The sequence below is a fragment of the Pseudophryne corroboree genome, chromosome 7 (assembly GCF_028390025.1).
Source record: "Pseudophryne corroboree isolate aPseCor3 chromosome 7, aPseCor3.hap2, whole genome shotgun sequence".
Lineage (NCBI taxonomy): Eukaryota > Metazoa > Chordata > Amphibia > Anura > Myobatrachidae > Pseudophryne > Pseudophryne corroboree.
In genome coordinates, this window is record NC_086450.1 from 512,403,609 (window position 1) to 512,416,365 (window position 12,757).

Consider the following 12,757-nt stretch of genomic DNA (forward strand, 5'->3'; position numbering starts at 1 on the left):
CTGTATAGAGGTAGGAGGGCCCTGCTCGCAGCTCACACTGTATAGAGGTAGGAGGGTCCTGCTCGCAGCTTACACTGTATAGAGGTAGGAGAGCCCTGCTCGCAGCTTACACTGTATACAGGTAGGAGGGCCCTGCTCACAGCTTACACTGTATAGAGGTAGGAGGGCCCTGCTCGCAGCTTACACTGTATAGAGGTAGGAGGGCCCTGCTCGCAGCTTACACTGTATAGAGGCAGGAAGGCCCTGCTCGCAGCTTACACTGTATAGAGGTAGGAAGGCCCTGCTTGCAGCTTACACTATATACAGGTAGAAGGGCCCTGCTCGCAGCTTACACTGTATACAGGTAGGAGGGCCCTGCTCACAGCTTACACTGTATAGAGGTAGGAGGGCCCTGCTTGCAACTTACACTGTATAGAGTTAGGAGGGCCCTGCTCGCAGCTTACAATATATACAGGTAGGAGGGCCCTGCTCGCAGCTTACAATATATACAGGTAGGAGGGCCCTGCTCGCAGTTTACACTGTATAGAGGTAGGAAGGCCCTGCTCGCAGCTTACAATATATACAGGTAGGAGGGCCCTGCTCGCAGCTTACACTGTATAGAGGTAGGAGGGCCCTGCTTGCAACTTACACTGTATAGAGGTAGGAGGGCCCTGCTCGCAGCTTACAATATATCCAGGTAGGAGGGCCCTGCTCGCAGCTTACACTGTATAGAGGTAGGAGGGCCCTGCTTGCAGCTTACAATATATACAGGTAGGAGATATATACAGGTAGGAGGGCCCTGCTCGCAGCTTACACTGTATAGAGGTAGGAGGGCCCTGCTCACAGCTTACAATATATACAGGTAGGAGGGCCCTGCTCGCAGCTTACACTGTATAGAGGTAGGAGGGCCCTGCTCGAAACTTACACTGTATAGCGGTAGGAGGGCCCTGCTCGCAACTTACACTGTATAGAGGTAGGAAGGCCCTGCTCGCAGCTTACACTATATACAGGTAGGAGGGCCCTGCTCGCAGCTTACACTGTATAGAGGTAGGAGGGCCCTGCTCGCAGCTTACACTGTTATAGAGCTAGGAAGGCTCTGCTCGCAGCTTACACTGTATAGAGGAAGGAGGGCCCTGCTCGCAGCTTACACTGTATAGAGGCAGGAAGGCCCTGCTCGCAGCTTACACTATATACAGGTAGGAGGGCCCTGCTCGCAGCTTACACTGTATAGAGGTAGGAAGGCTCTGCTCGCAGCTTACACTATATACAGGTAGGAGGGCCCTGCTCGCAGCTTACACTGTATAGAGGTAGGAGGGCCCTGCTTGCAGCTTACAATATATACAGGTAGGAGATATATACAGGTAGGAGGGCCCTGCTCGCAGCTTACACTGTATAGAGGTAGGAGGGCCCTGCTCGCAGCTTACACTGTTATAGAGGTAGGAGGGCCCTGCTCGCAGCTTACACTGTATAGAGGTAGGAGGGCCCTGCTTGCAGCTTACAATATATACAGGTAGGAGAGCCCTGCTCAAAACTTACACTGTATAGAGGTAGGAGGGCCCTGCTCGCAACTTACACTGTATAGAGGTAGGAGGGCCCTGCTTGCAGCTTACAATATATACAGGTAGGAGAGCCCTGCTCAAAACTTACACTGTATAGAGGTAGGAGGGCCCTGCTCGCAGCTTACACTGTATAGAGGTAGGAGGGCCCTGCTCAAAACTTACACTGTATAGAGGTAGGAGGGCCCTGCTCGCAACTTACACTGTATAGAGGTAGGAGGGCCCTGCTCGCAGCTTACACTGTTATAGAAGTAGGAGGGCCCTGCTCGCAACTTACACTGTATAGAGGAAGGAGGGCCCTGGTCATTAGCTTACACTGTATAGAGGAAGGAGGGCCCTGCTCGCAGCTTACACTGTTTAGGGGTAGGAGTGCCCTGCTCATCAGCTTACACTGTATAGGGGTAGGAGGGCCCTGCTCGCAGCTTACACTGTATAGAGGTAGGAAGGCCCTGCTCACAGCTTACACTGTATAGAGGTAGGAGGGCCCTGCTCACAGCTTACACTGTATAGAGGAAGGAGGGCCCTGCTCGCAGCTTACACTGTATAGAGGTAGGAGGGCCCTGCTCACAGCTAACACTGTATAGAGGTAGGAGGGCCCTGCTCACAGCTTACACTGTATAGAAAGGAGGAGGGCCCTGCTCGCAGCTTACACTGTATAGAGGAAGGAGGGCCCTGCTCGCAGCTTACACTGTATAGGGGTAGGAGGGCCCTGCTCGCAGCTTACACTGTATCAGTTGCTAATATAACAAATGGCCACTGTGAGGTCACTTTTATCCTAATTATTAGCAGAAAGTCTGACACTGGGCCTAATTCAGCATGGGTAGTAGATGTCCTTTTCTCTTGCATGCGGGGGGATGCCCAGCACAGGACAAGTCCGCCCCACATGCTGGATCCAGTCCCCCCACCGCAGACATGCGAGAGCATAGCACGGCGGTGATGCTATCGCATGTTTAAGGTAGCCCTCCGCCTAGCTGCAATGGCAGACGGCTACCCGCCATGTTCCGGGTTGCAGCAGCTGAGTGTTACGTCCCTCAGCTGCAGCAGCCTGCCCCGCAAACGGCCCGCCCAAGTTGACGTCCCCTCCCTCCCCGCGACCACCACTGCCTGTCATTCAGTCAGAGGTGATCGTACAAGTGAGATGCGTGCAGTACGGCTGCTAAGCGTGCGCATACTTCAAAAGGCCCCAGCCTGAGTACGCCGCCGCAGCAGCATTTCACGCTGAATCAGGCCCACAGACCCTGCGATATCACTGACACTAGTGGACACTTGGCCCAATATGGCAGCCTGTGTGGCACCAAAACAGACAGGGAAGATGGCAGCCATCCCACGCGGATCCTGGATCTCAGCCCGTGTGCCCCGGTCCTGGGTGGATGGCATTGTATGGGCGTTTGTGTATTATAATATCTCTCTCCATTGCCCCATGTTCTCTCCTCTGCAGGACGGGGCGATCCTCGGGGCAGTTGGCGCCTATGACTGGTCAGGTGGGGCCAATAATTACAGGAGCGGGCGGCAGGATGGCACCTTTATGAATGCTACATGGGACCAGATTGACATGAGGGACTCCTACCTGGGTGAGAGCTCGTGTGTGGAATAAAGCAGGATTGAGTATGACCTTGCTGGTTACTAATGTGATGTGCCAGGGGGCAAAGAATAACAGTGGGCAGGTGTGGATGATTGGTGACCCTCAGCCACCATGGTTCCACCGTCCTTCCTGACTCACCCAGGGGGAGATGTTCCAAAGCTTGGAGAGAGAGAAAGTGCCAACCAATCAGCTTCTGCCACGTCACAGGCTGTGTTTGAAAAATGATTGGTTGGTTCTTTCTCTCTGTCCACGCTTTGATAAATCTCCTCCCTAAACCTAACCTGACCCACTCCCGGAGCCTAACCCTAATCCTCCCCTCCCTCAGCCTAACTCTAACCCTAGTACTTACCGGTGGAATGTGTCGGGATTCTCACAGCCGGGATGCCTCTGTCGGTATTGTGACTTTCGGCATCTTGTCCGGATGCTGAGTAGATCCCATCTGTACCCCCTGTGCCTCACTCCAGTACGTTCAGGAGGCCGGGAGGCACTGATGAAAGAGGTTGCCAGTCTGCACATCTAGCCAGCAGCCATGTCCCACAGCTTGCATACCTCCCAACATGACCCTCTCCAGGAGGGACAGAATGGTCTGCTCCTGGACTTCCCTCTTAATGTATGATTGCCATCACCTGTGCTGAAACACCTTTTCCTATCCATTAACCTGTTTAACACAGGTGCAGGCAATCATAAATTAAGACAAAAGTCCAGAAGCAGAGCATTCTGTCCCTCCTGGAGAGGGTCATGTTGGGAGGTATGAGCTTGGTAATCAGTCCTGGGCCAGTGTGAGGGCCGTTGGACACTATTTGTCTCTTTTGTTTGGTTTTCTTTAACGGGACAGAAAAATCTAGGAGGAGGGAGAATTTGGCTGATGCGAGGGTGCGGATGGATCTGGGGTATACTTGCCTACCTGACCCTCTCCATGAGGGAGAAAACGCTCTGTTCCTGGACTTTCCTGGTAATGTATGATTGCCATCACCTGTGGTGAAACACCTTTCTTATCAATTACCTAGCTCACCACAGGTGATGGCAATCATACATTACCAGGAAAGTCCAGGAACAGAGCATTTTCTCCCTCATGGAGAGGGTCAGGTAGGCAAGTATGATATAACATGTGCAGAGAGAGTTAGATTTGGGTGGCTTATATTCATACTTGCCTACCTGACCCTCTCCATGAGGGAGAAAATGCTCTGTTCCTGGACTCTCCTGGTAATGTATGATTGCCATCACCTGTGGTGAGCTAGGTAATTGATAAGAAAGGTGTTTCACCACAGGTGATGGCAATCATACATTACCAGGAAAGTCCAGGAACAGAGCATTTTCTCCCTCATGGAGAGGGTCAGGTAGGCAAGTATGATCTGGGGCCTCTGTAGATAGTCACCACCAAAGACCCTCACACCCAGCTGGGAAGACTGGAGTCAGGCACTGGTGTAACGGCGTGTGTGTTGGACATCTCCAGGTTACGCTATGCAGCAAGTGACGAGTGGCCTGGTCGCCCTCGGTGCCCCAAGATACCAGCATACGGGGAAAGTCCTGATCTTCAGAATGGACCCGAGCACCTCACAATGGCACCAGAAGGCTACGGTTCAGGGAGAGCAGGTGAGTTGGAGCACATTGCACAGTTCCCAGATACAGATAACCTAGCACAGCATATTACAGGTCTTATAGTGATGTCACCACAGGTAACGTATAGCCCGGTGTTGCTAACAATACATATAATTGCACTATTCTAGTAACGTCGGAGGTCATTCAGAGTTGTTCGCTCGCTAGCTACTTTTAGCAGCACTGCAAACGCATTGTTGCCACCCACCGGGGAGTGTATTTTTGCTTTGCAGAAGTGCGAACGCCTGTGCAGCAGAGCGCCTGCAAAATGTTTTTGTGCAAAACAAGACCAGCCCTGTACTTACTCTTCGTGATTCTAACGTTGGAGGGTTGGCTTTTGACGTCACACACCCGCCCAGCATTTGCCCAGCCATGCCTGCGTTTTCCCTGGCACGCCTGCGTTTTTCTAAGCACTCCCTGAAAACGCTCAGTTGACACCCAGAAACGCCCCTTTCCTGTCAATCTTCTTGCGCCCGCCAGTGCGAATGTAAACATCGCTAGAACCAGTGCAAAACCACAACGGACATTGCACCCTTACCTCACGCGTGCGCATTGCGGTGCATATGCATGCGCAGAAATGCCAATTTTTAGCCTCATCACTGCACTGTGAACAACGGCAGCTAGCGATCAACTCGGAATGACCCCTGTGATGCAGTTCTCCTACACAGACACGATAATCCCATACACTATTGTAGAATTTGCTCTAATAAAATACAAAGAATAAAGTAAAATCATATATAAAACATACTTTATGTGTACATTGGACGGCATGAAGCTCAGAGCTCACATACAGTATGCCATGTAATGGAGGAAAAGGACGTTATTCAGCATGTAATCATTGTGTAAGAGAACGTTGGACAGGACACTGAGGAGCTTACACAATGGCTGAAACTGTAAAAAAGAAAAGAGTAAATGAGAAATCCCATCCTTATACCAGGTATGGTCAACATTCCAATACGAGAATATGGCATCCTTTCATTATCATTGGCTGGTATACTGGCAGGATCCTCCACCAGCTGGCAAATCTCATACCACTGAGTACCACTAAAGAACCTCTCTGCCTCATAAAAGCAAAGGACAGGGACCTCCCAAACGTAGGGTTCAGTCTTTCATTCTTCATGTAGAGCCAGACCAGACAGAAGGTGTAACGGAACTTATCCAGGAGCAAAGACCCGGTGGGAGAGGATCCCTGTGAAGCCACCGCTGACACAATCAGTAAAAGTCTTCTCTCTTTCTGGGCAGTTTAAAATTTGCAGGAATAATCCCCAAACGGCCCATTCAGCTGCTGGTGGAAGACAGGTAAGGTGATAGGTGGGAGAGGAAGAGAGGTAAGGAGATAGGTGGAAGAGGAAGAGAGGTAAGGAGATAGGTGCAAGAGGAATAGAGGTAAGGTGATAGGTGCAAGAGGAATAGAGGTAAGGTGATAGGTGGGAGAGGAAGAGAGGTAAGGAGATAGGTGGAAGAGGAAGAGAGGTAAGGAGATAGGTGCAAGAGGAATAGAGGTAAGGTGATAGGTGCAAGAGGAATAGAGGTAAGGTGATAGGTGCAAGAGGAATAGAGGTAAGGTGATAGGTGGAAGAGGAAGAGAGGTAAGGAGATAGGTGCAAGAGGAATAGAGGTAAGGAGATAGGTGGAAGAGGAAGAGAGGTAAGGAGATAGGTGCAAGAGGAATAGAGGTAAGGTGATAGGTGGAAGAGGAAGAGAGGTAAGGAGATAGGTGGAAGAGGAAGAGAGGTAAGGAGATAGGTGCAAGAGGAATAGAGGTAAGGAGATAGGTGGAAGAGGAATAGAGGTAAGGTGATAGGTGGAAGAGGAAGAGAGGTAAGGTGATAGGTGGAAGAGGAAGAGAGGTAAGGAGATAGGTGGAAGAGGAAGAGAGGTAAGGAGATAGGTGCAAGAGGAATAGAGGTAAGGAGATAGGTGCAAGAGGAATAGAGGTAAGGTGATAGGTGCAAGAGGAATAGAGGTAAGGTGATAGGTGGAAGAGGAAGAGAGGTAAGGAGATAGGTGCAAGAGGAATAGAGGTAAGGTGATAGGTGGAAGAGGAAGAGAGGTAAGGAGATAGGTGGAAGAGGAAGAGAGGTAAGGAGATAGGTGGAAGAGGAAGAGAGGTAAGGTGATAGGTGGAAGAGGAAGAGAGGTAAGGTTATAGGTGGAAGAGGAAGAGAGGTAAGGAGATAGGTGCAAGAGGAATAGAGGTAAGGAGATAGGTGGAAGAGGAAGAGAGGTAAGGAGATAGGTGGAAGAGGAAGAGAGGTAAGGTGATAGGTGGAAGAGGAAGAGAGGTAAGGTGATAGGTGGAAGAGGAAGAGAGGTAAGGAGATAGGTGCAAGAGGAATAGAGGTAAGGAGATAGGTGGAAGAGGAAGAGAGGTAAGGAGATAGGTGGAAGAGGAAGAGAGGTAAGGAGATAGGTGCAAGAGGAATAGAGGTAAGGAGATAGGTGGAAGAGAGGTAAGGAGATAGGTGGAAGAGGAAGAGAGGTAAGGAGATAGGTGCAAGAGGAATAGAGGTAAGGTGATAGGTGGAAGAGGAAGAGAGGTAAGGAGATAGGTGGAAGAGGAAGAGAGGTAAGTAGATAGGTGGAAGAGGAAGAGAGGTAAGGTGATAGGTGGAAGAGGAAGAGAGGTAAGGAGATAGGTGGAAGAGGAAGAGAGGTAAGTAGATAGGTGGAAGAGGAAGAGAGGTAAGGTGATAGGTGGAAGAGGAAGAGAGGTAAGGAGATAGGTGGAAGAGGAAGAAAGGTAAGGTGATAGGTGCAAGAGGAATAGAGGTAAGGAGATAGGTGGAAGAGGAAGAGAGGTAAGGTGATAGGTGGAAGAGGAAGAGAGGTAAGGAGATAGGTGGAAGAGGAAGAGAGGTAAGGTGATAGGTGGAAGAGGAAGAGAGGTAAGGAGATAGGTGGAAGAGGAAGAGAGGTAAGGAGATAGGTGGAAGAGGAATAGAGGTAAGGTGATAGGTGGAAGAGGAAGAGAGGTAAGGTGATAGGTGGTAGAGGAAGAGAGGTAAGGAGATAGGTGGAAGAGGAAGAGAGGTAAGGAGATAGGTGCAAGAGGAATAGAGGTAAGGTGATAGGTGCAAGAGGAATAGAGGTAAGGTGATAGGTGCAAGAGGAATAGAGGTAAGGTGATAGGTGGAAGAGGAAGAGAGGTAAGGAGATAGGTGCAAGAGGAATAGAGGTAAGGAGATAGGTGGAAGAGGAAGAGAGGTAAGGAGATAGGTGCAAGAGGAATAGAGGTAAGGTGATAGGTGGAAGAGGAAGAGAGGTAAGGAGATAGGTGGAAGAGGAAGAGAGGTAAGGAGATAGGTGCAAGAGGAATAGAGGTAAGGAGATAGGTGGAAGAGGAATAGAGGTAAGGTGATAGGTGGAAGAGGAAGAGAGGTAAGGTGATAGGTGGAAGAGGAAGAGAGGTAAGGAGATAGGTGGAAGAGGAAGAGAGGTAAGGAGATAGGTGCAAGAGGAATAGAGGTAAGGAGATAGGTGCAAGAGGAATAGAGGTAAGGTGATAGGTGCAAGAGGAATAGAGGTAAGGTGATAGGTGGAAGAGGAAGAGAGGTAAGGAAATAGGTGCAAGAGGAATAGAGGTAAGGTGATAGGTGGAAGAGGAAGAGAGGTAAGGAGATAGGTGGAAGAGGAAGAGAGGTAAGGAGATAGGTGGAAGAGGAAGAGAGGTAAGGTGATAGGTGGAAGAGGAAGAGAGGTAAGGTGATAGGTGGAAGAGGAAGAGAGGTAAGGAGATAGGTGCAAGAGGAAGAGAGGTAAGGAGATAGGTGGAAGAGGAAGAGAGGTAAGGAGATAGGTGGAAGAGGAAGAGAGGTAAGGAGATAGGTGCAAGAGGAATAGAGGTAAGGTGATAGGTGGAAGAGGAAGAGAGGTAAGGAGATAGGTGGAAGAGGAAGAGAGGTAAGTAGATAGGTGGAAGAGGAAGAGAGGTAAGGGGATAGGTGGAAGAGGAAGAGAGGTAAGGAGATAGGTGGAAGAGGAAGAGAGGTAAGTAGATAGGTGGAAGAGGAAGAGAGGTAAGGTGATAGGTGGAAGAGGAAGAGAGGTAAGGAGATAGGTGGAAGAGGAAGAAAGGTAAGGTGATAGGTGCAAGAGGAATAGAGGTAAGGAGATAGGTGGAAGAGGAAGAGAGGTAAGGTGATAGGTGGAAGAGGAAGAGAGGTAAGGAGATAGGTGGAAGAGGAAGAGAGGTAAGGTGATAGGTGGAAGAGGAAGAGAGGTAAGGAGATAGGTGCAAGAGGAATAGAGGTAAGGTGATAGGTGGAAGAGGAAGAGAGGTAAGGAGATAGGTGGAAGAGGAAGAGAGGTAAGTAGATAGGTGGAAGAGGAAGAGAGGTAAGGTGATAGGTGGAAGAGGAAGAGAGGTAAGGAGATAGGTGGAAGAGGAAGAGAGGTAAGGTGATAGGTGGAAGAGGAAGAGAGGTAAGGAGATAGGTGGAAGAGGAAGAAAGGTAAGGTGATAGGTGCAAGAGGAATAGAGGTAAGGAGATAGGTGGAAGAGGAAGAGAGGTAAGGAGATAGGTGGAAGAGGAAGAGAGGTAAGTAGATAGGTGGAAGAGGAAGAGAGGTAAGGTGATAGGTGGAAGAGGAAGAGAGGTAAGGAGATAGGTGGAAGAGGAAGAAAGGTAAGGTGATAGGTGCAAGAGGAATAGAGGTAAGGAGGTAGGTGGAAGAGGAAGAGAGGTAAGGTGATAGGTGGAAGAGGAAGAGAGGTAAGGAGATAGGTGGAAGAGGAAGAGAGGTAAGGTGATAGGTGGAAGAGGAAGAGAGGTAAGGAGATAGGTGGAAGAGGAAGAGAGGAAGGTGATAGGTGGAAGAGGAAGAGAGGTAAGGAGATAGGTGGAAGAGGAAGAGAGGTAAGGTGATAGGTGGAAGAGGAAGAGAGGTAAGGAGATAGGGGGAAGAGGAAGAGAGGTAAGGAGATAGGTGGAAGAGGTAGAGAGGTAAGGTGATAGGTGGAAGAGGAAGAGAGGTAAGGTGATAGGTGGAAGAGGAAGAGAGGTAAGGAGATAGGTGGAAGAGGAAGAGAGGTAAGGAGATAGGTGGAAGAGGAATAGAGGTAAGGTGATAGGTGAAAGAGGAAGAGAGGTAAGGAGATAGGTGGAAGAGGAAGAGAGGTAAGGTGATAGGTGCAAGAGGAATAGAGGTAAGGTGATAGGTGGAAGAGGAAGAGAGGTAAGGAGATAGGGGGAAGAGGAAGAGAGGTAAGGAGATAGGTGGAAGAGGAAGAGAGGTAAGGAGATAGGTGGAGGCAAAGTGGTTATTTAGTCACCAAATATGAGATATAAGGGGACACACCTACATGCAGCGGATAAGTGAAGGGTTAGGTGTATTACATTTAGGACAAACCCCAGTGTCATCAAAAATCCACGATGGAGATGGAGGTAATCAGTATTCTGTCTGTGGCAGTCATGACCTGGAAATGTCTTCTCAGCTGCTCCAGAACCCATATAATGCCTAAGAGTTGTGCCTCCAGCAAGTTTTGCCCCGCTGTAAAATGCTGGATCTATTTCCCAAGACCACAAATGAGTTATAGCGTGCTTTCTACTAGAGATGTGGGGCGGGCACGTTTCGTGTTTTGTGTTTTGGTTCTGGTTCCATGCTTGTGTTTTGGATCTGAATTGGTTTTGCCAAAAACACCCTTTCGTGTTTTTTGGTTTTTGGTTTTGGATCTGGGTGATTTTGGAAAAAAAACATAAAAACAGCTAAAACCACAGAATTTGGGGGTAATTACGATCCTACGGTGTTATTCACCTCAATAACATTCATTTCAACTAATTTCCAGTCTATTCTGAATCTGAACACCTCACACCTCACAATATTGTTTTTAGTCCAAAAGGTTGCACCAAGGTTGCTGTATGACTAAGCTAAGCGACACAAGTGTGCTGCACAAACACCTGGCCCATCTAGGAGTGGCACTGCAGTCCCACTGCACTAACGGTGGATACCAGACGCACGTCTAACACCAGCACAGTTGTCAAGGCCTCAGTTATCCACTTTGTAACAGGATGACTGCTGTGATATTTCATCTTCCTCACAAAGGACTGTTGGACAGTCAATTGCTTACTGGAAGTAGTACAACAAGTGGTATTCCGACTTCCCCTCTGGGATGACGATCGACTCCCAGCAGCAACAACAGCAGCAGCACTAGGAGGAAATGGTTCTTGATCTTTCCCTATTTTATCCTCCCAAATTTTTGTTCTCCATTATTTTTCTGGAGTCATATAACACAATATGCGGTACAGGAGAGCGTACCTCTACACCACACAGGGCAAACCCTGTAAAAATTATTTTGATTAAATATTAATAACACCTTTATTTGGAGTAAATAATATACAGCACAGGACAGCACCACTGAATTTATACGGTAGCACCACTGGACTGGACTTATATGACAGTACCACTGGACTTATATGGCAGTACCACTGGACTTATATGTCAGTACCACTGGATTTATACGGCAGTACCACTTGATTTATACGGCAGTATCACTGGATTTATACGGCAGTACCACTGGACATATACGGCAGTATCACTGGATTTATACGGCAGTACCACTGAATTTATACGCATTACCACTGCATTTATACGGCAGTACCACTGGACATATACGGTATTACCACTGGACATATACGGCATTACCACCAGTGCCGTAACTAGGCATTTTAGTGCTGTGTGCAAGAAACGGCATTGGCGCCCCCGCCCCCCCTTATGCAAAACATGGGCAGTGCGCGCCTTAGGCGCGCGCAAAAAAATTAGGGACGTGGCTTCATGGGGAAAGGGTGTGGCCACAAAATAATACCAATTCATACTACGGTGCACAGTAGTCTCCATTATTCAAATTACACCGCACAGTAGTGCCACTACACCAGGTAGAGCCCCTTTTACACATTACGGCAGACAGCGTCCCCCTTTTTACACATTACGGCAGACAGTCCCCCTTTTTACACATTACGGAAGACAGCGTCCCCTTTTTACACATTACGGCAGACAGTGTGCCCCTTTTTACACATTACGGCAGACAGTCCCCCTTTTTACACATTACGGAAGACAGCGTCCCCTTTTTACACATTGCGGCAGACAGCATCCCCCTTTTTACACATTACGCCAGACGGTGTCCCCTTCTTACACATTATGGCAGACGGTGTCACCCTTTTTACACATTATGGCAAACAGCGTCCCCTTCTTACACATTACGGCAGACAGCGTCCCCCTTTGTACACATTATGGCAGACAGCGTCCCCCTTTTTACACATTACGGCAAACAGCGTCCCCTTTTTACCATTACGGCAGACAGCGTCGATAGAGAGAGAGAGAGACAGACACTTACTATCTCTCCCCGCTGTCCTCTGTGACACTTGCTGGTGCTGCTGTGCTGGGGTGGGCTGCGGCTGGGCAATGGAGCTGAGCGGCGCTGGCGGCTGGAGCATGCTTGCGGGTCCTCCCCGCTCTGAAGCTCCGTACAGTGGAGCTGAGGCAGAGCTGGATTAAGGCTTTGGAGGGCGCAGGGTACTTAAGACAGGGGGGCCCCAAGACCTAAAATAAAAATAAAACATTGCAATGGTGGCAGGCACTCACGGTTATGCAAGAAATGTAATGCAAAATGCAACTTTTTTTAATAAACGAAAATTAGAAGCATTTAACATTACATTTCTTGCATGACCATGAGTGCCACCGCCATTACAATCTATGTATGTATCGTGTGTATATATATATATATATATACACACATACACACACACACACACACACACACACACACACAGTGTGTGTATATATATATATATATATATATATATATACACACATACACACACACAGTGTATATATATATATATATATATATATATATAAACTCATAACCTAAACTTTAAGTGCAGCCAGCCTTACTTTTTTTTACTTTGCTGGCAGGCTGCTAGCACACATAGGAGAGCAACAGTTCTTCTCTGGCTGCACACCACAACCCCTCGCTCCAGAGCTCCAGAGGCCGTCCGACTCCTCCTTGTTCCCTGCAGCCTTCACAGATGATTGGGCAGCTGAG

At 48.7% G+C, this 12,757-nt stretch overlaps 1 protein-coding gene across 1 annotated transcript in view; it reads left to right on the forward strand.

Annotated features, from left to right (window-relative positions):
• Window positions 1-12,757, forward strand: part of LOC134945905 (integrin alpha-M-like) — a 234,564-nt gene that overhangs the window by 80,474 nt on the left and 141,333 nt on the right. Inside the window, exons 11-12 of the mRNA XM_063935462.1 lie at window positions 2,974-3,106; window positions 4,571-4,710. Of these exons, the coding sequence (XP_063791532.1) occupies window positions 2,974-3,106; window positions 4,571-4,710 (273 nt within the window). The remainder of the gene's footprint in view (window positions 1-2,973; window positions 3,107-4,570; window positions 4,711-12,757) is intronic.